At 50.8% G+C, this 24,379-nt stretch overlaps 1 protein-coding gene across 2 annotated transcripts; it reads right to left on the bottom strand.

Moving 5' to 3' along the window:
- Positions 1 to 45: 45 nt before the first annotated feature.
- On the bottom strand, positions 46 to 23,727 carry MOV10 (Mov10 RNA helicase). Of its 2 annotated transcripts, none has more exons than XM_060027390.1 (21): positions 23,697 to 23,727; positions 23,375 to 23,592; positions 10,651 to 10,854; positions 10,166 to 10,401; positions 9,712 to 9,970; positions 8,004 to 8,138; positions 7,195 to 7,363; positions 6,272 to 6,426; positions 5,831 to 6,007; positions 5,573 to 5,720; positions 5,011 to 5,169; positions 4,649 to 4,752; positions 4,379 to 4,476; positions 4,063 to 4,279; positions 3,140 to 3,257; positions 2,727 to 2,918; positions 2,425 to 2,499; positions 1,163 to 1,288; positions 993 to 1,081; positions 347 to 468; positions 46 to 258 (listed from the first exon to the last, which is right to left on the bottom strand). In XM_060027390.1, exons 2-21 carry the CDS (start codon positions 23,509 to 23,511, stop codon positions 173 to 175), a joined length of 3,006 nt encoding a protein of 1,001 aa, XP_059883373.1. In that variant the 5' UTR covers positions 23,512 to 23,592; positions 23,697 to 23,727; the 3' UTR covers positions 46 to 172. The 2 variants fall into 2 exon arrangements, with proteins under 2 accessions (XP_059883373.1, XP_059883381.1); XM_060027398.1 differs by having other exon boundaries at positions 23,375 to 23,522; positions 23,697 to 23,723.
- Between the last annotated feature and the right edge of the window lie 652 nt (positions 23,728 to 24,379).

The following is a 24,379-nucleotide window of genomic DNA, read 5'->3' as shown; positions in this document are numbered from 1 at the left end:
CCTCCCCTGTGAGGTCATCTTGGGAGTTCAGGAAGCTGGGGCCGGGCTGAAGAGACAAGGAGGCTTTTGCATAGAATAAGCTTTTTTTTTTTTTCAGTTTTACTTCCTCCCCCTTCCCCCAATTGTTAGCAGCTTGATGTTAGCAGCAGGGGAAGGGTCGGGTGGGCGGTCCTCAGAGCTCATTCCTCCACTCGGGCTCCACTTGCAGGGGCAGGCCCCCTTCACCCTCCCGCGCCTGGCAGTCGTGACTTTTGGGTCCTACAAAGAGAGGAGGCCAGCTCTGTTAGTAACTTACATCCTCCCTCAGCACTGTCCCCCAACCAAGCCCACCCTGGCCCAGCCATACCTGAGGTAGAGGGGCTGAGTTTGCTCAGACCCTGGAGTAAGTTCTGCCCCTGCTGCAGGTCCAGTTTGGCAGGGAAGGGGCACCCGGTATACCCCCCGTTTTCTTTACAGAACTCTAGGAATCTGTGGGGTACAGGGACATCCACACACACAGCTGCACAAGGCTGGCTGAGTACCAGCAGAGGCTGGAGGCCCAGCCTTGGTCCTGCACATGGGGCCTGTGCCTTGGGGCAAGTTACTTAACCTTGGCAAATGGGGATATTGTTAAGATAAACAGATTGGGGCTTCCCTGGTGGCGCAGTGGTTGAGAGTCCGCCTGCCGATGCAGGGGACACGGGTTCGTGCCTCGGTCCGGGAGGATCCCACGGGCCGCGGAGCGGCTGGGCCCGTGAGCCATGGCCGCTGAGCCTGTGCATCCGGAGCACAGCTCCGCAACGGGAGAGGCCACAGCAGTGAGAGGCCCGCATACCGCAAAAAAAAAAAAAAAAAAAAAAAAGATAAACAGATTGGAGAGGCCTGCATACCGCAAAAAAACCCAGATAAACAGATTGGAAGATTAACTGAGCCCCAAGGGTGCTTCATAAAACTACAGCTGTCCTAGGCTGGGGGCTGTGGCCACCAGGAGGGATTGTGGGTGGGATGCTCACACTTTCCAGTCGGGGTCGTGGCCCAGCAGGAGTGGGTTGCCCACCACGATGAGCAAAGCCTTGGCCCGGGTCACAGCCACGTTGAACCTCTGATAAGAAGAAATGCTGGGGTCACAGCAGGGAAGAGCCCTCAGGAAGGAGGAGTCCCTGCCACCCCCCAGCCCCCGAACCTTGGGGTTCTTGAGGAAACCCAGGTTAAAGTCCAGATCCAGCTGCACAAAGCTCTGGCTGCTCCGCACGGTGGAGATGAGGATGACGCTGCGCTCCTGGCCTTGAAACTCTTCCACGGAGCCCACCTAGAGGGGAGGGATGGCCTTGAAACTCTTCCACGGAGCCCACCTAGAGGGGAGGGAGGCAGTGGGGGACCCAGGGACCAGCCCCGCCTCGCCTCAGTGAGACTGAGGGCAATTGTCACCGTGGAGTGAGCCAGTGTCCTGCTGGGCAGGAAAGAGGACAGGACAGTGCCATGGAAGCTGAAACCTGAAGGCCGAATCCAGTTAAAGGGATGGGGGCTCGAAAGGGTTCTAAGCAAAGAAAACAGGACTGCAAAGAACAATAACTCAGCAGTGTTTTTCAAACTTTCCTGAAGATAATCACTCAGTACTTGTTAAAAATATGTAACCTTAGGGGCTTCCCTGGTGGCGCAGTGGTTGAGAGTCCGCCTGCCGATGCAGGGGACACGGGTTCGTGCCCCGGTCCGGAAGGATCCCACATGCCGCGGAGCGGCTGGGCCCGTGAGCCATGGCCGCTGAGCCTGCGCGTCCGGAGCCTGTGCTCCGCAACGGGAGAGGCCACAACAGTGAGAGGCCCGCGTAACGCAAAAAAAAAAAAAAAAAGTAACCTTAGGCCCTAACCCAGACCTCCAGAATCAGAATTTCCATGAGAGAGGCCTCTAACTCTTAAAGCCCTGGGTGTCAACCCTGGCTGCACGGGAGATCACCTGAGGAGCCCGTAAAAGAACCTGATGCCCTGGCTCTGCCCCCAGACAGCCGCGTTAATTGGTTGGGTGGAGCCCTGGCGCTGGCAGCACTAAAAGCTCTCCAGGTGATTCTTATCTGAGAAAGAACTGAGCTGCCGACTGACTCAGAGGGTGGGAGAGGTGAGTGGGGACATCATCACATGACAGGTCAGGCAGGCTGGGGAGTCTGGACTTTCTCCTTAGGGCAGAGACCTTAAACTAGCCTGATCATCAGAATCGCATGAGGTGCTTGCTAAACATGAGGGCTTCCCGGTCCCATCCCAGACCTACAAGTTGGGATCTCCAGGAGTGAGAGGCATGGGGAAAGCCCAAGTTCGTCTCAGGCAGCGAGGGTGCGGCAGGGACTTGGGCTGGCCTGCAGCAGTGGGGCAGGGACCCGAGGAGGTGTCTGGAAGTGGGGAAGAGACCGGGACAGAAGTCAGGGAGGGAATGTGAGACAGTGGCGAGGGTCACCTTCAAGTCCTTGATGTCATCCAGTCCCCGAAGCTCCTTGTCAAGTTTGGTGATGCAGTAACGAATTTTTTCCACCTGGAAGATGGGGACGGGTGCCTTTCTCTCATGCCATTACACCCGTGCAAGAGGGTGCCAGGCAGGAGGCCAGGGAGCTGGGGGGCAAAGAGGGAGGTGCAGCTGACCTCTGCGCTCTTTTGAGATATGGGGCCAGCGGAGGCCTGAGCCGGACCCTCTGCCTAGTGGTCTGGCTAAGGAAGTACCATCTGGGGGGACCCAGCCCTGATGGGAACTGAGGACCTGACCTGCTTCCGGTATGGAGAGATGACGCCCACGCTTCGGGGGCTCAGACGGGCTTTGCCCTTCTTGGAGGAGCGGGCCAGGAGCTGCTTCAGGTAGGAAGTCACCGTGGCAGCCTCTTCGGGGTTGAAGAAGGATGGGCTGTTGCCTTCACGCTCATCCTTGCCCATTACGCCGTGAAAGATGATGGGAAAGTCCTGGACACGGAGTCAGGGGAAACCCTCAGCTGGACCTCCCTGCCTGCCTCCCTTCCCTCCCACCCTCAAACCCTTCCAGGGAGTGGGGGATCCCAGGCCTAGGTGACAAAGGGAGGGGCTCGTGGCTTCCACTCAGAGCCTCCTGCTACCCAGCACCCTCAGTAAGAGGGAGGCTGGGGTACAGGGGTAGGAGCCTGAGCCCCAGCCCCGCTCAGCCTCACCTGTCGAGGCAGACCCTCCCAGCGGCAGAAGCGCTCTCGGTCCACAACGTCCGCACAGGCCTGCAGCTCCCCTTCATAATACAGCTGGTTAGGAATGTCCAGGATGGTGGGGTGAGACCTGGGAGGCAGGAGGAAGGAAGAGCAAGACCAGGGGGCGGATTAGTTCTGCCCCGCCCTCAGGGACCTCCGCTCCACCTGCTTGGAGCTCACACACACTATCCTCCTGTCTTCCCGCCCACTGCATAGCAGACTCATTCAGCTACAGTTTTTGCTGCTGGGCACTGTTAACCACAGAAAGCAGAACCAAATGTGGCTCCTGAGAACATCCAATCCACAGATTTCATAGACCAGTCAAATTTAAGTGAAAACACCAAGAAATTGGGGGCCCATTCTCAAGTTTCAATTTTATCAAGGAAGGACAATACAAAAGCAAGAATCACCTACTATCGCCATTATTGGATGAGATAAGGTGCTAAATCCAAAAATATCAGCGGTACTAACACAACAGCTAACAGTATTGAATTCCTAGTGGACTCATCTAAGGAACTAAAGATGTAGGAACTCATCTGAGCATTTTAGATATACGAACTCACTGACTGAAGGAAGCATAGCTCTTTAACTCGAATAACCATTAGGTTTATGAAAAAATACATTGTCCCTGTTTTTCTCATTTCTCCTTGGATGCCTAGAAACTTCACCTGGGACCAGCGTCAGATATATTCCGGTGTCTAGGAACCACTGACCATCCCGTGAGGTACAGATAAGCAACTGGAGGAGCAGGGACGGGACTGGGGAGAAGAACTCCCACCTTCCAGCTGATAGTCTTTCTGCATCACGCAGCCTCTGAGGACGGTGGGATGGAGCCGCCAGCTGCGCTTGCAGAGGGTGTGAAGGCAGGGGATGACACAGAGGGTGCGGGATACCTGTAGTTGCGTAGCAGCTTGGTTATGAACTGGGCGTTATAGCCATCAGGGCCCTTCTTGTACAGGGCATTGTAGGTGAGCAGCCGCTCCAGCAGTGAGTACCCCAGCCCATGCTTCTGGGTCAGTGGGCAGCGCAGCACAGGCCCCAGCTGCCGAGGGTCTCCTGCCAGCACCAGCTGCCCTCCTGGATTGTCTGCTTCCTTGACTTCCATCAGCCCTGGGAGATGGGTAGCGTGAGGAGAAAGGTGTGTGGTGGGACCTCCCCGATGCCATGTGGGGTAACACACTCGCAGCCCCCCGCCCCCGAGCCCCTCACCTGCTATGGCCACCAGGCTCTCTGGCTCCATGGAGTGGCCAGCCTCATCGATGAAGATGTGTGTGAAGTGATCGATGGGAAACTGGGCCGAGACCAACCTGGGAGGTGTCAGGCCAGGCAGGGGTCACATCCAGGCACGCGACTACCGAACCTGAATGCTCCCCCAAGCTGGCCCTCCCCCCAACTCCCCAGGCACCATTCTTCCGCATTTCCCCAGCCCGCTACCTCTTAGCACACAATTTAAGAGATGCGCACACACACACTTCCCACCTGCTGGCAGTGATGAGCGTGGTAATTAACACACGATATTCCTGCAGCTTCTTCTTGGAAGGAAACACGTAATCCCCCTTCTTTGCATCCCAGTTACAGCAGGGCTGAGGGTCGTGCAGGGAGGGGAGTCAGCTTGCCTCCACATCCATTCTCACCCTCGCTCTGGGTCTGGGCACCCCCCCTCAGGCAATTTTATTTACCTCTCTCACTTTACACACAGGGAAACTGAAGCCCAGAGAGCAGTCCTGACCCACCCAAGGTCATACAGCGAGTATCAGAATCCAGGTCTCCTAGTTTCCTGGCCCCAGCGTCTACCCAGAGCAGCACCCGCCACCCCTTGGTCCCCCGCCTTCCCCAAGTACCTTGATGTCCTCAGGCACCATGCGGATATCCCTGCTGGGAGCCAGGAGGCGGTAGATGGAGCTGGGCAGGTGGACCCGGAGGCGTTGACAGAGGAGGTCGGCCCCCGAGTTGGACGGAGCACAGGCCAGGATGTGGGCTTTGGGCAAGTGCTTCACCACCTGGGGTGGGGATGAGCACAGTGTGGGAAGCAGCTTCTGGTCTCCAGGGGGAGGGGAGAGGGTGAAACATGCCTGTGACTCAGGGTGGCGCAGTGTGGCATCTGCCTCCCATTGCTGAGGGAGGGAGTGACTCAAGAGGCAAGTTCAGATCGGCAGCCCCCTGCTAGTCCAGCAGCCCTTTAACGCTGGAAAACTGCTGCCGTAATTATACAAGGCTACGGTGATTGAGACGTGCAGTACCCAAGCTGCACGCCCTGCTCGACAGCCACACTGGCCCTCGAGGCCAGTTCGGGGGCATGCGTTCAGGGAGCCGGAAGGAACCAGAAGGAACCAGAACCTGCTTTGTCCCGGGGGGGGGGGGGGGAGTCAGAGTGTAGGCCACAGGCCTACGCTCAGGCCCCACCTGCTTGATGGCTTCCACTAAGGTGACAGTCTTGCCAGTGCCTGGAGGCCCAAAGATGATGTACGGGGCGGGGCGGGTGGTACCCATAACAATGTGCTTCATGGCCTGCAGCTGCTCCGGGTTGGATTCCAGACTCCGGTCGTACAGCCTAGCGGAGGGGCCACAAACACGATATTGTCCGCGTCCAGGAGGCCTCCCTGACCTTGTCCCCTACACCCACCCTCCAAGTGGCCCCAGAGCCCCTGCCCACAGTCTCACTTGAGCTTCACATCTGAGGGCAGGAGCGGGACCCCACGAGAGGCCACAGGGAAAAGCAGGGGCCACAGCGGCCAGCGCCCCGTCAGCTCCAAGGCACGGTGCTGCACCCGCAGGGGCTGGCGGTTGAAGGTGAAGTTCACCTTGAAGGTCAGCCCATCCACAAATCGGCTCAGGAGGCTTTGGGAAGGGGGAGAGAGAGGGGGAAGAATTCCAATTGCGGGGGTGGGCAATAAAAGGCCAGGACTCTCTCCATCTACTCCAACTCCACTCCCTTTCCCAGACCTCCAAGCAATCCTCCAGGAGAGGAAGATGGTGAGGCATCTCAGGGTCCCCCTGCCCTGTCCCTGGGGTCCCACTCACTCTGAGGAGAAACACCCTCCTCCCTTGGCCTCCGGGACACCTGCAGACCTTCCTGCAGCTCAGGGCTCCCCCAACACCTACCCTGTGGAAAAACTCAGCTTGACCCGGTCCAGTTCCACCTTGTGCACAAAGCCCTTGTAGGTGACGGGGTCCTCCTGGTGTGTCTCAGAGGACAAAAGGGCAAATAGGTGGTCACCCCGCAGCACTGAGGGGCGGCTCTCGGCCACCCCGGGAACCTATGGGGCACGGACAGCGGCAAGCTTCTAACCCGGAGACGGCCAGTGGAGGGCCCACTCCAGACCCCAACTGAGACACAGTTCTGAGGATCTACCCTCTACCCCAGGTTCAGGGAGCTTTGCCTCTTTCCTCTTCTGCCAGACAGGGCAAGAGTCAGGGGAGATGAAGAAGGGACAAGTCTGCCCACGGTGCTCAGAGATGCTGAGCCCAGGAATCCTGGAAACCCTCCAGGGCATGATTTCAAGACTTGGAGGCCAGCTTCCCAGCAAGTCCGGTTGCCCTCTTGGCCAGCTCTGCTCCTACTCTGCCTTTAAAATCTTGTTCAAAACTCAGTTCCTGTAGGAAGCTTTCCCTGATCATCCTCACCTGCCGTCCCTTCTCACTGAGTGCCTTTCTCGGCACAAGTGTGCAGGAATCCATTCTCGTGTGTAATTCCGGGCTTAGATGTACACATTCAACATCTGAGAGCTGGAGAGGGCTCTAAGAATTATCTAGTCCAGCTCCATGCTTTTCAGGTGAGGGAACTAAGGCCCAGAGACAGCAAAAGACTTGCCCAAGGTCATGCAGCCAGTGGTAGCAAAGTCTAGACTAAAACCCCAGTCCTCCCTATTGCCTTGCTCTGACCCCTCTTTTGGGGCCCAGATGCCCACTCGGCAACTTGCTGAGCCCTCTGGACAGGAAAAACTTCATCTTCCTTTTGTTCTTCCCACAGCTTGTGGGTTGGCTAACTTGAGTCCATCCTCCCTGCTACCGATCCAACCCCTGACCTCCAGCGTGAGCAGCCCGGGATTCTGGTCTACGGGGTCCCAGGTCATAGGCACCGACTCCAGGTCATAGTGCCGGATGTCATGCTCCATCTGCAGCTCCTCCAGGTGCAGCAGCAGCCGGAGCTTCACCTCGTAGTTCCTCCACTTCAGGGGTGTCTCCAGCTGGGCCCTGGCAGTGATGGGTGGGGGGGTTGGAGGGAGGGGACGGGAATGGGATGGGTCAGGCAACCCCCATGTCCGGGAGCATCCACCCTCTCCCTCTGCAGCTCTGGGACTATGAAGACATCAGGAATCGGGGAAGACTAGAAGGGCAGAGAAGCAGATGGGGGTCAGAGGCCTCCAAGAAGGGAGCCCCTGCCCCCCAAGCTCAGACCTGACTCGCATTCAAACTGTGGATCCTGGAGCCTGGAACATCCTTTCTCCTAGATCCTCCTATTACTCACACGGTCACCTCATTCAAATGTCATTCTCTGCTCAAATGTCACCTCCTCAAAGAGGCCAGGACTAGCTGCCCTCTGCAAAATAGCACAGCCCACCCCTTACCCTGCTTTAGCTCTTTAGTTAACTCTTCACAGCACTCATCACTACATGAAACAAGATGACAGATGCTCACTTTCCCCACCTAGGATGTCAGGGCCACCAAGCGAGTGATTCACCTTGAATGGTGCCTGGCACATGGCATGTGCTCAGTAAGGGGATAAATGAGCTGAGCACAGGAGGCTGAGGACAGAGGCATGGGGCAGTGGGAAGAAGCCAGTGGAAAAGAAACATATAAAGCAGCACAAGGGGTGCAGAGGGGGGGTACTTACTTGATCTCAGCAATCTCCTTTGGGGCAGTGAAGATACTTGTTCCCTGCAGAAGGATGGGGAGCAGCTGCCGGAGGCGGGGGGGTGGGTAGTATGTTCCCAGTGCCATACTTAACTCCAGGTCATAGCTCTTAGCACTGCAGGAGGGAGAGAAGAAAAGCTATTACAAACACAGAGACCCTTCACCTTCAGAGTCTCCGAGAAGGCCCCTCCCTGGAGGAAGCACAAGGCTCTGCTTCAACACTATTGCTGAAGGGGGTCGGCAGCCTTTGCCCTAGGAGACAGGACTCACTGTCTCATGAGGCTGCTCACGCCAAGGTTGGACCATCCTCATTTTTGGAAAGCATGATACTTGGAAGCATTAAAAAAAAATATATATATATATATATATATATAGGGAATTTCCTAGTGGTCCAGTGGTTAGGACTCTGTGCGTCCACTGCAGGGGGCCCGGGTTCAGTCCCTGGTCAGGGAACTAGGATCCCACAAGCTGCATGGTGTGGCAAAAAAAAAAAAAAAAAAAAAAAAATATGTATACACACACACATATATATGCATATAGATATGTATATAAACAATACATGTTCATCAGAGAGAAAAAATCAGAAAACAGGTAATAAATAAATGAGTAAATAAACAACATTCTCACCATCCAGGGATAACCAATGTTAACTTTTTGGCATGCAGCCTTCCAGACATTTTTCTTTGTCAAATTGTATTATACACATATATTTTTACTTACTTACTCACTTAACTTTTTGGCCCTGCTGCGCAGCATGCAGAATCTTAGTTCCCTGACCAGGGATCGAACCCATGCCCCCTGCAGTGGAAGCTCGAAGCCCTAACCACTGGACTACCAGGGAATTCCCCTACACACATTTTTTTTTTTTTTTTTTTTTTGTAGTACGCGGGCCTCTCACTGTTGTGGCCTCTCCCCCATTGCGGAGCACAGGCTCCGGACATGCAGGCTCAGCGGCCATGGCTCACGGGCCCAGCCGCTCCGCGGCACGTGGGATCTTCCCGCACCGGGGCACGAACCCCTGTCCCCTGCATCGGCAGGCGGACTCCCAACCACTGCGCCACCAGGGAAGCCCCATTACACACATATTTTTAACAGAAAGAGCACAATGGTCTTACGGTTTGCTCAGTATTTTGTGAACACCTGGACATGTCAAAAAGAGCTGTTTACACGTATATGATTCCATTCATATAAAATGTCCAGAAGAGGGAAATCTACACAAAGTAGATGAGTGGCTGGTTAGGGCTGGGGGGTGGGGATGGGGAGCAGAAGAGGTGATAACTAAAGGGTACGCGCTCCTTTTGGGGGTGATGAAATGTTCTAAAATGGATTGTGGTGATGGTTGCACGTATCTGTGAATATACTAAAAGAAGCACAGAATTGCACACTTTAAACAGGTGAATCGTATGGTATATGAACTGTTTCAATAAAGTTGTTAAAAAAGAGAGAGAGAAAGAGAGAGAGAGACACGTGTCCACCTTGGCTGACTGATAATCCATCATATAGTCAAAAATACTTGAAATTTTTTCACTGTCCTCATATCTGCTTTTTTTCCTAGACAGAAAAGGTCTCTGAGGTCTTCAGGAGTTAAGAACTCACAGTTAGGAAAGGGGGCTCTGTGTTCTTCCCAAGGGCCCACACTGTGGTGTTGGGACACCCCCAGCCAGGACTGGGTTGGAGGGAGGACTTACCGGTCGGGTCTCTCTCCTTCCTCTATCCGGTTGGTCACCACAGGGTTTCTCGTGATCTGGGTCCGCTTGAAGGGAGTCGTGGGCTTCAGTTGTGCTGCCAGGGGGCTGTGGGCCACGACGGCCAAGAAGCGGGCAATGTAGAAAGTACCAGCTCCTTCTGAGCCTGGCTCCCCAGGTCCTAGCAGCTCCCAGAGCACGGTGGCTGGGAAGTAGCCCACAAAGCTGGTCTTACAGTGGACATGGAGCTCATAGCATTCACCTGGGAGAGGATGGCTGAGTGAGTCGGGGTGGGGAAGGGACCCTCCCACCAGCACCCCAACCCTGACATTCCCCCCCAGAGCCCCATCCCAAGGTAGGAGACCACGGGCCAGCAACAGCACGTTCCTGAAGCATCAGACCTTCCTAGGGCAGGACTCTGTCCACCAGAGACTCTTTCCTTTGGGAACCCACTCACCAGGGCCCAGTGGGCAGGGCAGCTCCCGGTCTCCATTGCAGAAGGCAAACTGGGGGGTCCGGCAGAATGGGAAGAGGTGGGTGAGGGTGACAGGCTGGGTTCCTCCATTCCGAAGCCTCAGGGTCAGCACCTCCTTGCGGTTCAAATCCAGGCGGATAAGGAGCTGCCCATCTCGGGCTTCATGGGGCCCCTGGACCTCCACGTCCACCCCATGTTTCCCGTGAAGATACTCGGTCCTGGGGAGAGTGGGAGTCAAGAGCACGGCTGGGGCCCGAGCAGCCAAGCCTGGGGGTTGCCCTCGGAGAAAGTTACAGGCTTGGGGAGGCTGGCCAAGTGCCAGCTGTGCTCAGGAAACCCATCCCCTCCCCCAGGCCAATTAGCTCCTTTCCTGCCCTTCCCCCAGTCCTTGTAGGATGGAGCCTTACCCCAAGCAGAGGCAACCGCCTCTCTCCCCAGCCAGACACGCCCCCCACCCCGTCACACACCTGTCATAAAAGATCGTGGCCAGCAGCGACTTGTGGTGTTTGCTGATCTCCGACCCCGGCTTCATTCTCCTCTTTTCTGGGAACCACACGTCGGCCCAACGGTCGAGCCCGAAGAACCTGACCCGGGTCTTGGTGACGTAGGCCAGGTTGGCAATCTTCATTCCATACAGCATGGAGGAGAAGCCAGGGGCGGGGGTCCCAAAGCTGCCGGGAGTAGAGGAGACTGGGGAGTGAGGGACGGGGGCAGCAAGCTGGGGAGGGCATCTGAGGGCCGCTCTGTGCGGGACAGGACGGGGCTGGGAATGGCAGGAATTTTTAATGTTTTCAGGGAAGGCAATGGGACACCCTCAAGACAAAATATGGTTGTTTTAAACAGCAGGCGGTGGACGGTGCACTTCTAAGGAGAACAGCCCAACGATGGGCTATTGAATTGGAGGACTAAGGAAAGAGAGAGAGAAAGGAAGATTTGTGGTGGGGGGCAGGGGGAATTGGGGACAGAAAAGATACAAACACTGAAGCGGAAAGAGCTAAAGCTGAGGGGGAAGCCGAAGAAGCTGATTCAGGGGGGTGGATTCGGGGTCCAGCCCGCTGGTGAGGAGTGAGAGAGGGGCAGAGAGTACAGATGTCCAGGGTGTGTGGGCAAGGTGGCTGATCAGACAGCAGTTTCCCCCTGAAGTCATAGGGTGCAGGTGGAACCCAAGCAGGAGGGAAAGGATCCTTCTCCAGAGATCAAATAGCTTGTTTGGGCCTAGAGAAGGTGAAGACAGGGAAAACTGGTCAGAAGGACAACAACCTCGAGGTGCAGCGCCTGGAATTCAGTTTAGTCAGTTCAACAAACGCTTACAGAGACCTGTTATGTGCCAGACACTGCGCTAGATGCTGGGGCTTCAAAGAGGCCTCGAGGAGCACAGACGGAACACATTCGTTCCAGCCCGCTGCCGGGAGCTCAGCGGGGTGGGGCTCAGCCCTGGCGGCTTCCCGAGAAACGGCGTCAGAACTGAGTCCTGAAGGCTGAATGGGTGTCATTCAGGCGCAGGGGGAGCACGGAGTGTGAGCCCAGGAGCGGGCGTCTACGAAGAACACGTGCCGAGAGGCTGTGGGAACCGCCCACTCTGCCACTAGCTGAGCCATCTCGGTTACCTCGCAGAGCCTCACTTTGCTCCTCTATAAAATGGGGATAATGGCAGACTCATCTCCCGGGGTGGCTGTGAGGATTACATGAGAGAAGGACACTGTGGTGTCCACTTAGCCCAGTGCTTGGCACATAAGATCTCAGTAAGGTGCGCTCTGATTAGTATCACACCCCGTCTGGTGGTACTAGAGTGAAGAGTGCAAGGAAGGGATTGGCTGGAGGCAGCAGAGGCGGGCAGGGACCAGGTCTTGCATAGTTTTGCATGCCAAGCCACGAAGCCTGCACTTGACCCTGAAGGCCAGAAGCTCTCCTCCTTTACTGGCACCCAAGAGCCAGAGGACATCCCCACGTGCGACACACTTCATGGACACATTCAAGATCTGGACAGCTGACCACCCACCCTCCATGCTTTGTAGGGAATGAAAGGAAATCCTAGCTCCTAGGAACCATGGTAATGCCTATTTAACTATTAAGGCTCAATCAGCATGGTCACTCACTAGCATATATAAGATCATTTATGGTTACGGACATTTCCCTGGTGGCCCCTGCCTATAACTCTGCCCCTCTCCCTCCCGCCAAGCAAACGAGTGATACCATTCAGAAAACTTTGAATCGGCTCTGATTTGCCTTAAAGAGATAATAAATCATTTGAAAACACAATAGAAAATGCTCAGGAAATGTTAGCTACTATTATTAGTATCCTATTAGTAGCAATAGTAGTACTAATAGTAGCAGTAGTAGTAAGAGTAGCAACTTACTTTCAGCCTGCACCAGAGGCTACACTGTGGTTACAGAACCACCCCGTTGGTGGGTTTTAAGCAGGGGAGTGGCAAGATCATATTTGCATTTCAGATCACTCAGGCATCAGGATTGGAGGATGCATTTGCTGGAGGCAAGACTGTAGGCAGGGAGACCAGTTAGAAGAAGGCCATTGCAATCGTCCAATTAAAAGATGACAAGGGCCCAAACAAGGCAGTGGTGAGGATAGAAGAGGGGACAGATCTGATATTGAGAATATAAAATTAGCAGAATTTGGCTTTGGACAGGAGAGGGAATGGAGGCTGGGAAGAGGGAAGGAGTCGAGGACAACACCCAAACCAATGGCTTGGCTTCAGGAACTATTCCTGAGATAGGAGGTAAAAACAAGAGGAGGAGGAGGTTGGAAGGGCTGACCACAACATTTGGGTGTGGACATGGTCAGTCTGAGATCCCCGTGGTCCGGAGGCAGCTAGCTCCATGAATCAGAAGCTGAGAACTCAGGCCAAAGTCAAAGCAGAGCTTAATATTAGGGAGACGTCAGGCAGTAGTTACAACCAGAGAGTGTCAGTAGTCTGAGAACACCTGAGGCCAGCATAACCCAGGGAGGAAGAGAAAACAGCAGGTACCACTAAGAGAGGGAGGAGAATCAGGTATCAGGCTCAAACGCTGCTGAGGGGTCCAGGCAAAGGGACTGAAATCAGGGCGTCATCAGACACTTTCCCCCCGGGGCCCCCTGGTCAGTGAGTCACTAAATTCCACGGATCAGGCACACACTCAAATGCCGACAGATGCCAGACTCCACAGGTATCTGATACCTGCAGCCGTCTCAGGCACCTGTACAGTCCCATTTTTGAGTCCTTAGTGTAAGAAGGACATGTGTAGTCCTACACATGTCCTTCTTACACTAATATACTATAATCTACCAGAAGAAAAGTGCAGGTGCTCTCAAATGCCCTGGAGCTCTCAGCTTAGTGCTGGGGAGGAAACGGAACCCTGAGGGGACTGGACAAACCCAGGAGCACAAGTCCTGTCTAAAGCGGGGAACTGCTACTCATCTCCAGACAGACGTTGCCAGCAGGGAATGCAGGCCCAAGATGGCCAGATCTGGCTTTTAAGAGAAGTCCAAAGCACAGTTTTAAGGTGAAATCTCCTATCTTTGGAAGCTTCTGCATGGACACATGGGCAGGAGGAACTCAACTTTACAAGTTTTGCAACTTCTACTATAGGTGCTACCGCGTAAGTAACTTTCAAATTATACCTCACATCTATTACTACTACCCAAATTCACTTGGTCTAAGGTGACAGGCATAAAAAATTTAAAAGAAGTTTTTTTTTTTAAATCACAAACTTAGTACATACTAGTTGAGAAAAGCACCAGTTCCTTTACACATCTAGTCACCTAGATTTCTAGGGGAAAAAAAGATAAACAATAGAAAAACTGAATATTCAACTTAAAGAGCAAACTCCAATGACCCAGAAGTATGAAAAGATGCTCTAAAAGTAGAGAAATGCAAACTACAGTAAAAAACGAGGTATCATTTTATTTCCATTAGACTGATAAAAAAGGAAAATAGGCACAACACGTGTTGCTATGTGGAAAAGAAAACTCACATACACTGCTGGTAGAAAAGTGAAGTATTACAACCTTTTGGAAAACAATCTGGCAATATCTCCTAACATCTGATATACAGGTATCCTTTAATTCATGAGAATGTATCCCATGGAAAAGAAAAGTACCAACATATAAGAACATATGTGCAAGGATGCTTACTGTAGAGTCATTCTCAGTGGCCAAGAATTGAAAACGAAACAAATGCCCATAAATAGGGAGATGGCTGAATAAGTTGTAAACATCCACACTACAGAATATTACACAACCATTAAAAAGAATGCAGCACACCCATTCAAATGACTAAAATTTAAAAGGCTGTCAACAACAAATGCTGACAAGGATACAAAAACACCAGAACGCTTGTGCGTTGTTGGCTGGAATATAACATGGTACAGTCACTTTAGAAAAAGGTCTGATAGTTTCTTGTAAAACCAAACATATAACGTAATGTTCTGATTTTTAATGAAAAGAATATATAACTATATTATGCATGGAATAAAAATTCATTAAGAAAGTAACGTGACTATAACATCTAGTGTAGACCTAGCACTGGTATTTATCCAATAAGTACTTGCTGGGAGAATGGGTAAAAGAAGTATCAAATAATTCCAGACTGTTATTTTATAGATGAAATAGGTAACAATGGCTGCCACACAGCACTGCTGTGCAATGGCTTGGAATGTTAAGTGTCAGGTTATATATATTGTCCAAACTTGGACAGCCTAACCCCAGGCAAGGTCAAACCAGAAGACCAGTCCAGAAGACTTTGCTGCCACCACCAAAAGAGGTTAAGCAACTTGCCCAAGATTAAAAAAAAAAAAGTAAACATTATCTATCCTACGACTCAACAATTCCAACCCTAGGTATATCCCAGGAGAAATGAAAATATATGTCCACAAAATGTCTTGTGCAAGAATGTGCATAGCAGTTTTATTCAAAATAGCCCCAAACTGAAAACACTGTCCTTCAAACTATGATTTATACACACACACACACACACACACACACACACACACACACACACAATTTTTGGCTGCACCGTGCAGCATGTTGGATCTTAGTTCCCCAACCAGGAATCAAACCCGGGCCCCCTGCATTGAAAGCATGGAGTCTTAACCACTGGAACGCCAGGGAAGTCCCTATGATTTATATTCGGTGGTAAAAAGCAATTACTGATACAACAACATGGGTGAATCTCAAACACATTATGCAGAGTGAAAGATGCCTTACACAAAAGAGTACATACTACATACTATCTGATTCCATTACATAAAGTTCTAGAACAGGTACTATCTCAGAAAAAAAAAAAAAAGATCAGAGCAGTGGTTGCCTCTGGGTGGGTAAGGGTGAGGACTAAATAGGACAGGAGATGAGGGAACTTTCTGGGGTGACGTCATATATCTTGATAGGGGGTTGCACACAGGTATATGGATTTGTTAAAACTCACAACAATACATTTGAAATTTGTCTATTTCACTGTCGGTAAATTTTACTTAAAAAAAAGTCGTAAACATGGGAATTCCCTGGTGGTCCAGTCATTAGGATTCCATGCTTTCACTGCCAAGGGCGTGGGTTCAATCCCTGGTTGGGGAACTAGGATTCCAAAAGCTGTGCGGTGCAGCCAAAAAAAAAAAAGGAAAAAAAATGTATATCATAAACAAATTTTGAACTGTTATAGTTAATAATGATCATGGTGACGTGTTTAGGGGTGAATTGTACTGATGTCTGTAACTTACTTTGAAATGCATCAAAAAATTAATATAGCTAAATGGGGAATTCCCTGGTGGTTCAGTGGTTAAGGCTCCCACTTCCACTGCAGGGGCACGGGTTCATCCCTGGTCCAGGAACTAAGATCCCCGTATGTCGGGGATCTATCTATCTATCTATCTATCTGGATGGATAGATCGATGGGCAGGCATGTGGCAAATGCAAATTAAGAAGTCCAGGTGAGGTGAAACTGAGCAGGATCCTGTGGCACAAAAGTCTTTCTGTGCCCCTTGTTTCTTGTTTGTAGAAATAAGTTTCATTCAGCCTCCTTTACCTTCCCAGAGTTCCAAAAGGCAGATTCAAACAGTTGCTAATCAGGGAAGGAGGGAATGCAGAAACAAGGGGGTTGAAGTCAAGAAACAATAGTGCAGCCTTGGGGCAGGGTCCTGGTTCCTCCTCAAGGAATATACATAACAATACCGTGGAGTTCTGTAGGAACTTAGGCCACCACCCAGGTGGATGACCGTAACTTCACTTCCACGCTGAGCACAAGATTCCTGGAGCACTGCCCTGTTACCTCACCACCAACCAAACAGAAGAAAGTCACACACCTAGAAGCTCTCATCCCAGATTTTGCCTGTTAAAACTTCTCCCTGAAAACATCGGGGAGCTGCACAAGCCACCTGTTTTCCTTGCTTGGCCCTGTAGTAAACCTTTCTCTGCTCCAGACTCTGATGGTTCGGTTTGTTTGGCTTCACTGTGAGTGGGGCACACCAACTTGTGTTCAGTAACAAGGGTATATGATTGTTCACTGTCAAATTATTTCAACTTTTCTTTATGTTTGAAATTTCTCACAACAAAATGTTGGCAAAAAACCCCCAACAATACATTAGAAGAATATACCAGACAATTAGGAGTCATTTCCACGATGTATTGATGAATAAGAAAATCAGGATATGGAAAATGTGCTTAACATGATTTTTAAAAATAAAACAATAACAAACAAACAAACAAACCCTGATTGATATGAGTTACCTGAGTGTGGAGCAGAATGTGGAAATGGGGGTGGGATGCTGATATGAGAGGGGTCCACGACAAAAAGGATTAGATCATCATGATCCTATGTCGGTAAACTTACATAGGTGTGATGTAACTAGAGTCGGGCCTGCCTTATCCAGGGGTTCTGTATCTGAGGATTTAACCAAGCACAGACCAAAAATATTCGGAAAAAGAAGTTTCCAGAAAGTTGGAAAAAGCAAAAATTGAATTTGTTGGGCTTCCCTGGTGGCGCAGTGGTTGAGAGTCTGCCTGCTGATGCAGGGGACACGGGTTCGTGCTCCGGTCCGGGAAGATCCCACATGCCACGGAGCGGCCGGGCCCGTGAGCCATGGCCGCTGAACCTGCGCGTCCAGAGCCTGTGCTCCGCGGCGGGAGAGGCCACAACAGTGAGAGGCTCGCGTACCGCAAAAAAAAAAAAAAAGAAAAAAAAAATTGAATTTGTTGCGCACCAGAAACTATTTACATAGCAGTTACCCGGAAGAATATGCTGCAGAGGTTATATGCAAATACCACACTATTTTATGTCAGACTATAGCACCCTCAAATTTTGGAATTGGCAGGGCAGGGCAGGGCAGGGCGCGCGCGCGCGCGCGCGCGCGCGCGCGCGCGTGTGTGTGTGTGTGTGTGTGTGGAGGGGGCGTGTTTCTGGAACCAATCCCTTTTGAATATCAAGGGATGACAGTATGCATGCATAAAGAGATGTCAAAGAGTGGTTACCAAAAGTATTAAAAAAATATTTAAACAGGACGAGTACCTAGCATAAAACATTAAGGGCTCCCACTCCCTCACTCCCAACTACCTGCTTAACTGTTCGATATATGTATTTTCCAGGCCCTTTTCTATGACTTAAAAAAAATACATTTTTAATGACACATATTTTTTGTGTGCTACCCATACTATTCTACAACAGACTTCTTTCACCACCATGGACAGCCTTCCATGACAACATTTTACCAAGCCACCTCTTTTGAATGGCTGCAAAGGATAGCACAGTATGAATGCATTGTGGTGTACTTAACTATTTGTTCCGTGATAAGACAGGCTGCCTACAATTTTTGGCTATTTCAAACGTTACAATAACCATCCTTCTGGGTCAAAGAGAATAATGAACCTTTAGTTTTGCCAAATTGTCCTCCAAAACAAGTTGTACAAACTTACATTCTCACTAATAAGAATTTGAGAGAACCCTTTCCCAGACCCTAACATCAGAAATCTTCAATCCTTTAAACTTTTGACAATCTGATAAGGAAAAGAATGGTATCTTGCTTAAATCTGCATTTCCCTGATCATTAATATAATCAAGTATCTTTCCTTCTGTTTATTAGTCATTTATATTTCTTCTGTGAACTGCTTGATGATCTTATCATTTTGCCAAGCCCTATGAACTGTTCCTCCTGCTTCTGACTTCACAGCTCCTCTCCTGGTCCATCCCCTAAGAGTCTGCAGGAGTTTTCAACAAACGCAAATCAGATAACGTCTCCCGACTAAGTCTAACCCTTTAATATGGCCCACTTGGATGCACCACAATTAACAATGACACATCAACAACACAATAACATCATCAACAATAGAAAACATTTATTGAGCACTTACTTTGTGCTGTTCTAAGTAGCTACTTGCGTTAGCTCATTTACTCCTCACAACAACCCTTTGAGGTAGCAACTATTATCCCATTTTACAGAAGAAACCGAAGAAGAGGTCCACCCCACATCCATTCTAAATGGCACCTCAGCCATTCCCAGCTGTTGTACTGCTGCAACTCCTTCCAGACTTTTCTGCCACCGTTGGACATCCTTGGTCTGTAAAGCCCTGCCCCCCGTTGTTTGTTGGGTGAAAAATGACTAATCGTTTAGACCCAGTTCAGGAAAGCCTACTAGCCCGAGGAATGGTATTTCAGAATATCAGATTGTTACCGGTAGAACGGCCATTCCTCAGTTCTTGTCCTCTTGAGGGAAAGAATTCAATCGAGAGACAGAGAAGTTTCAAGCAGCAGCAGTTTTTAGGTGAAGCAAAAGAACCCTCTCAAGAAGGGAGGAGAGCGGGTCTGTCTGGGAACCAGAAGCAGCCCTGCAGTGAGCATAGGGTTGGTTTTTAGAGTGGTGAAAAGTCCCTCCCTGTGTCCTGCGTCATTTGATTGACAAGTTGATTGACAGCTTTAGCTTATGTAACTTTTCTCCTTATGCATAAACTGCCACGCCCCACCCACAGTGGGGTGGAGGTGGGGCAAAAATCGCAAAGCTGATTTATTATAAATACAGCATAACGAACCCTGGGTTACTCTGAGTCATCGCTTAGGTCTTGGGGCGCTTGCGATAACCGGTGATGGCAGTTTGGAAAGTCCATTGGGTTTTTGATACCTTGCTTGGTCATGAAACTGGCTGGAAACTTAGCGGTCCTTAACCAAAAAAGGGAGGATCTCTGGGTGTGTTCTCGTCACCAGTGTCCAGGTGGGGGAGGGAAAGATGACCCTGTCCAGGATGGGGCAGGACCACTCATGTCTGACTGGCTACCTAACAAGATTTGGAAGCGATCTTAAGGGGACATATAGTTCTGGGATTTACAAACTGTGGGTTGCAACTCTCATTTGTGGGCCAAGACCAGGACTTGCAAAACTGGAGTAAAATAGAGTAAAAAATATCAGAGGGCAGCAAGTGAAGCTAAGTACTGTTTCAAGGACACTAACTGTTGTGTGAAAGCTGTGTATACTAGACCCCAAAGTAAAATGTATTTTTTACTGTGGATAGAGGTCCAGAATGATCTTTCTAAAAACCCTGATTCTGTCAGTCTCCTACTTTGAAAATTTTTTTGCTTTCCTGTTTCTGTTAAGATTAAAAACAAAACAAAACAAAGAAAAACCCACAACGCCTCCCCACGGCCCACAAGGTCCTGCCCAGTTCAGCCCCTGCCTTGTCCCCTGTTCTTGAGAGTTCACCCGCAGCCTTTTAAGGTGCTACTCTCTCAGTCTGGACTGCCCTCCCCTTGCTTTACATCTGCTAACTCCATTTATCATTCGAGATTCTGCTCAAACATCACTTTTTCCCAGAAACCTCTGGTTCCTAGACTAGGTCAGGTCTCCACGTTATATGCTCTCAAGCATCCTAGACTTTTTCTCACAAGCACTTATCACAACAGAAATTAAAAAGTATTTGGTTTTAATTGCCTCTGTCTTCCTTAGTTAGGTCCCTTCTGTGTATCTACAGCAATTCACACAGTTTTGCTTTGCTCATAGGAGGCATTCAGCCAATATTTGTTGAATAAAAGAATGTGTCTCTTGCCCAAGGCAAGAATCATCTTCTCTAAGAAACTTTTCACGATGCCAGCACTTATTCCATAACGGACTCCTAACCAGCATTGTTAATGATAGCTACCACTTCCAAAGCCCATGCACTCTGTTACCCAGGGGAAATGCTTTACCTGTGATATTTTGGCCTCACACAACCCTGAGAGAAAGGCAGTATTTTAAACACTTAACAGTTAGGGAAATTTGGTCAAAATCAAATGCAACTAGTAAGTGGCAGAGTCAGGATTTGAACTCCAGCTATCAAAACACGATACTAGCTCCTGTAGTACTGAATGACATGTTTGTCTACACATCTGCCACTCCCTACTAGACTACACTCTAGAGGCAGGAACCAAGGCCCAAGCAAACAGCAGAGCCCCCATTTAATATATTTGCTAAATGAATAAAGACAGATGGGAAAAGTTAAGAGTTGGGAGCAGGGCACTTCATGACATCATAAAATAACCTAGTTGGAAGGGACATATCCTGCCCAGGGGAGGAAGCGCCCCAGAATTCCTGATACCAGGTGACTTGCTATACCTCCTCTACAGCCTTTTCTCGTATAGATCAGCTCTACCTACTAACTCAATTAGATTCTGGAAGCTTCTGTTGAGCATCTACCACATACAAGGCTCTATGCTGGGGACTGAGGGAAGGTGCCAACATGACGAAAGGCCTGTTCCTGCCTTCAGAGGCTCTACAGTCTTGTGGGGAGACAGTCACATACTAGCTCTAACACAAGGCAGGGTGTCATCTGGCTATAACCAAGAGTGAAGTATAAGCTATGAGAGCCCAGAGGAAGAAGCAATGAATTTCCATTGGGTGGATGAGGGTTGACGTCATAGCATAAGAAAGTTCTCTCTAATCAGAACAGAAATCTCTTCCACCCGGTGGTGGGTGAGACGCCTTTTTTATTAGCCGCGTCACTCGGTTTGCTCAGTTTGCGGGGATCTCAGTTCCCCGACCAGGGACTAAACCAAGGCCGGGCAGTGAAAGCCCAGAATCCTAACCACTAGGTCACCAGGAAACTCCCCAAGGGGGCCATGTTGAGTGAACCCAGTTCTGCCTTCTGGAGTGACACCAAAGTATAATCCTTTCCCCCAGGACAGTCTTTAAAATATTCAGGGATAACTACCTTGTCCTCTCCAATTTTTCTCAAGGCAAACATTTCTCCCTTTCTTTGACTGGGTTTCACAAAAGAATGAATCAACATGTTAGTCTTTCCTCCTCCTCCAAGTACTAAGATATCTAGCCTTCAAGGCCAAGGCCGAGGTCAGTGCCACCTTCTCCATCGAATTCCCTAATAATTTCACGGGAGTGGTATCTTACTTGCCTAAAAACAAGTACATACTAAAAAATGACTTTTGAAATCCTTTAAATTCACCCATAATGTACAGTAAATGTGGTTTTCTATATGCCTGTTTGCGGTTATCTGACATAGCCTGTTTTCCCCCAGTATTGGAAGATATTGTGTAACTTTGATTTAGAGATGACAAAGACTCTCTCCTTGACTAAACTTTAGTCAGGCCCCTCTGAACCCTCTTCTGCACTAGGCCTCAACTTTGCCCCGCTCCCAGCCCCTTACTGTCTCCTCTTAGTGATTTTTCCATCCATGACCCCCTCACTCTGCTCTTGGTTATAAATTCCCAACTGTCTTTGCTGTATTGAGAGTTGAGCTAGATCTCTCTCCCCATTGCAATACCCCTACTGCAACAGAATCAAATAGTCTTCCTCACCATTTAAACAAGTATCAGAATAATAGTCTCTTTAACAGAGCCAAAAGAAGTCACAGACTTTTGTTCAGAGCCACTTATTTTTTTGGACATAGGTGAATTCATGGATGTGAAGTGTTGATGATGTGACTCCATGGTAATTGTTCTTTCTTTACTTTCCTCCAGAATTTTTCTTATTATCTCTATTATAATCGTCATGCTATTTTACCATTTATTATAGTACACTGTATGCATATCATAGCCTCTTCTGCTCCCCTGGGATTGTGTATTTTTCTTTAGATTCCCCACAGTGCCCAACACAGTGTGAGGACAAAAAACAGATCATCATCTTTGCTCCTTCTTCAGATGTTGCTCAAGCTTGTTAATGTCCCTCTTAAAACGTGACACTCATTACTGAAAACGATATTCCAGAAATGATCTGGTCAATCTGGAGAATCACTTACCTCCTGCCCATCACACCAAACCACACTTCTATTAACACAGTCTAACACTTCTTTGGCTCTTTTAACAGCCATATCCGCCTTTTGGTGTGAGAAAACCCATGGTCTTTTTCAAGAGGACTGTTAGTAAGCCTAAATTCCCATCACCCAGTATTTATTTCTGTAAGTCTTTACATTTATCCCTTTAAAATTGTTCCTTGGTCTTCGGCCCAAGACTGCAGCCTGTTGATAGAGGAATTTTGAAGCACAATTCTGTGGTTTGAGAAAGAGAAGTCTCTTTGATTTTCACTTGGATGGGAACAGGCAAGGGGGACCAAACAGCCTTTAGCCACAGGATGAGAAGGGGCCTCCAGGAGACTGGCCCCAGCCCGGGTCTCCATGGAGAAGCCACAGGTGCTAATGGAGGTTTGGTACGTATGCAGTTTGTGCCCTTTTCTTCTTCCCCGAGCTCCCTGAGACTCTCCCTGCTACACGGCGTCTCTTCAGCTCTCTGGGATAGTGAACCACCGAGGAAGCAGCCCCTCGACGAGGGGGCGGGGGTCCCCGTAAAGCTTGCGCAAGCGGGGATAGCCACCAGCAGGCAGCTCGCTCCCCGCGCTTCCGCGAAGCATGGGCCCTCTCCCGAGCTCCCCTCCCCCACGCCGAGCGCTGCCCCCCGCCCCCCCACCAACCCGCTCCAGCGGGCGGCGCGTGGGCGCAGCACCCGGCTCCCAGGACTGGTCCCGCGCCGCCGGGGGAGCGGGATGACGGGGAGGCTCTCCACAGGGACTCGACACAGGGGCCCGGCCCGGGCAGAGCGGGCGGGCTGCGGGCGGCGCTGGCGGCGCGGGCGGGGCGTGGGCACTGAGCGGGAGGGGGGACTGCGCGGCCCCGGGACCGGCCGGAGCCACTGGGGGAGCTGCGTCCCTCCGCGCCCCGGGGCGGGAAGGGTGGCCCCGCCGCCAGGGTCGTGGCGGCAAGCTGGGCCCGCGATTTGGGACCGGGGAGTGGGCCGGCCCGTACCTGGTCTTGAAGTCCTGGTTATAAATGGTCCGCAACCGCTCGCGATCTGTCTCCCTGTCCAGTCCCCGATCGACCAGGAAATTCTCGAATCTCTGGCCCGTCTCCCGAAGCTGCCGGCAGCTGAACTTACTGGGCATCGCGGCGGCGACTGCGGCCCAGGCAGGAGGGTTCGTAGAAATGAAACTGAAAGTCGCCGCCGCGGCGGGAAGTTGGCGGCCCTAGGATGAGGGTGCAGCAGGGGAGAAACCCCCTAACTCTGACCCCTGATCCTGCAGGCTCCCTTCTCCCCCCACCAGGGTTCCCTCCTCCGTTCTTTTCCTACCTGAGCCTTCCCTTCGGTCTCTTCGTCCTATCCCCTCCCCCTCTTCCCATTAACTCTTTCCTAAGGAGTCTGACCCCTCCCTCAGGGCCCTCCCCTTACCCCAAGCTCCCTCCCCTGGCTTCCAGCCAGAATCCGAACGTGGCTATCGCCTGGGGCCCCCTGAACCGTCCGGGAGGACTTCCTAGCCTCAGCTTGGGCTACTCCCACGCCCACCTCCCAGGACTTCGGGACTTATTGAAAAGCAGGGGAGCAAAGGGCAGGGACTGGGACCTGGGTCGGCTGCAGCTGGACTGGGGCGGCTCGTCCAACACCTCCCCCAGACAGCCTGGGACACAGGCAAGTACGGAAGCGAGCGGTACGCCCCCCTCCCTCCCCCATTTTCCCTTCTCGGGGTTTCAGACGCTTGGAGGAAGGCGTAAGAGCCAAGAAGTTTGGGGGGAAAGAACTAAGTGTCTCTGATAAAGGTGAGTACGCGTGGGAGGGAAGGACAAGGGGCTCCGCTGGGACGAAGAGTCATTACTTTTCTCTGTCACGTAGGCTTCGTTATGTGGAGAGGCTTAAGCCACATATTTGGGCACTTAATTGCACTCCAGTCTGTATTACTCTTTAATTGTTACTAGTATTTAGCTAAGGGTTGCCCTAGTCATCAAAATATTAGCTTCTTGAGAGCAAGAGACTGTTAT

Source organism: Delphinus delphis, chromosome 1 (genome assembly GCF_949987515.2).
Source record: "Delphinus delphis chromosome 1, mDelDel1.2, whole genome shotgun sequence".
Taxonomy (NCBI): domain Eukaryota; kingdom Metazoa; phylum Chordata; class Mammalia; order Artiodactyla; family Delphinidae; genus Delphinus; species Delphinus delphis.
This window is presented reverse-complemented; position numbering and strand designations above follow the sequence as displayed.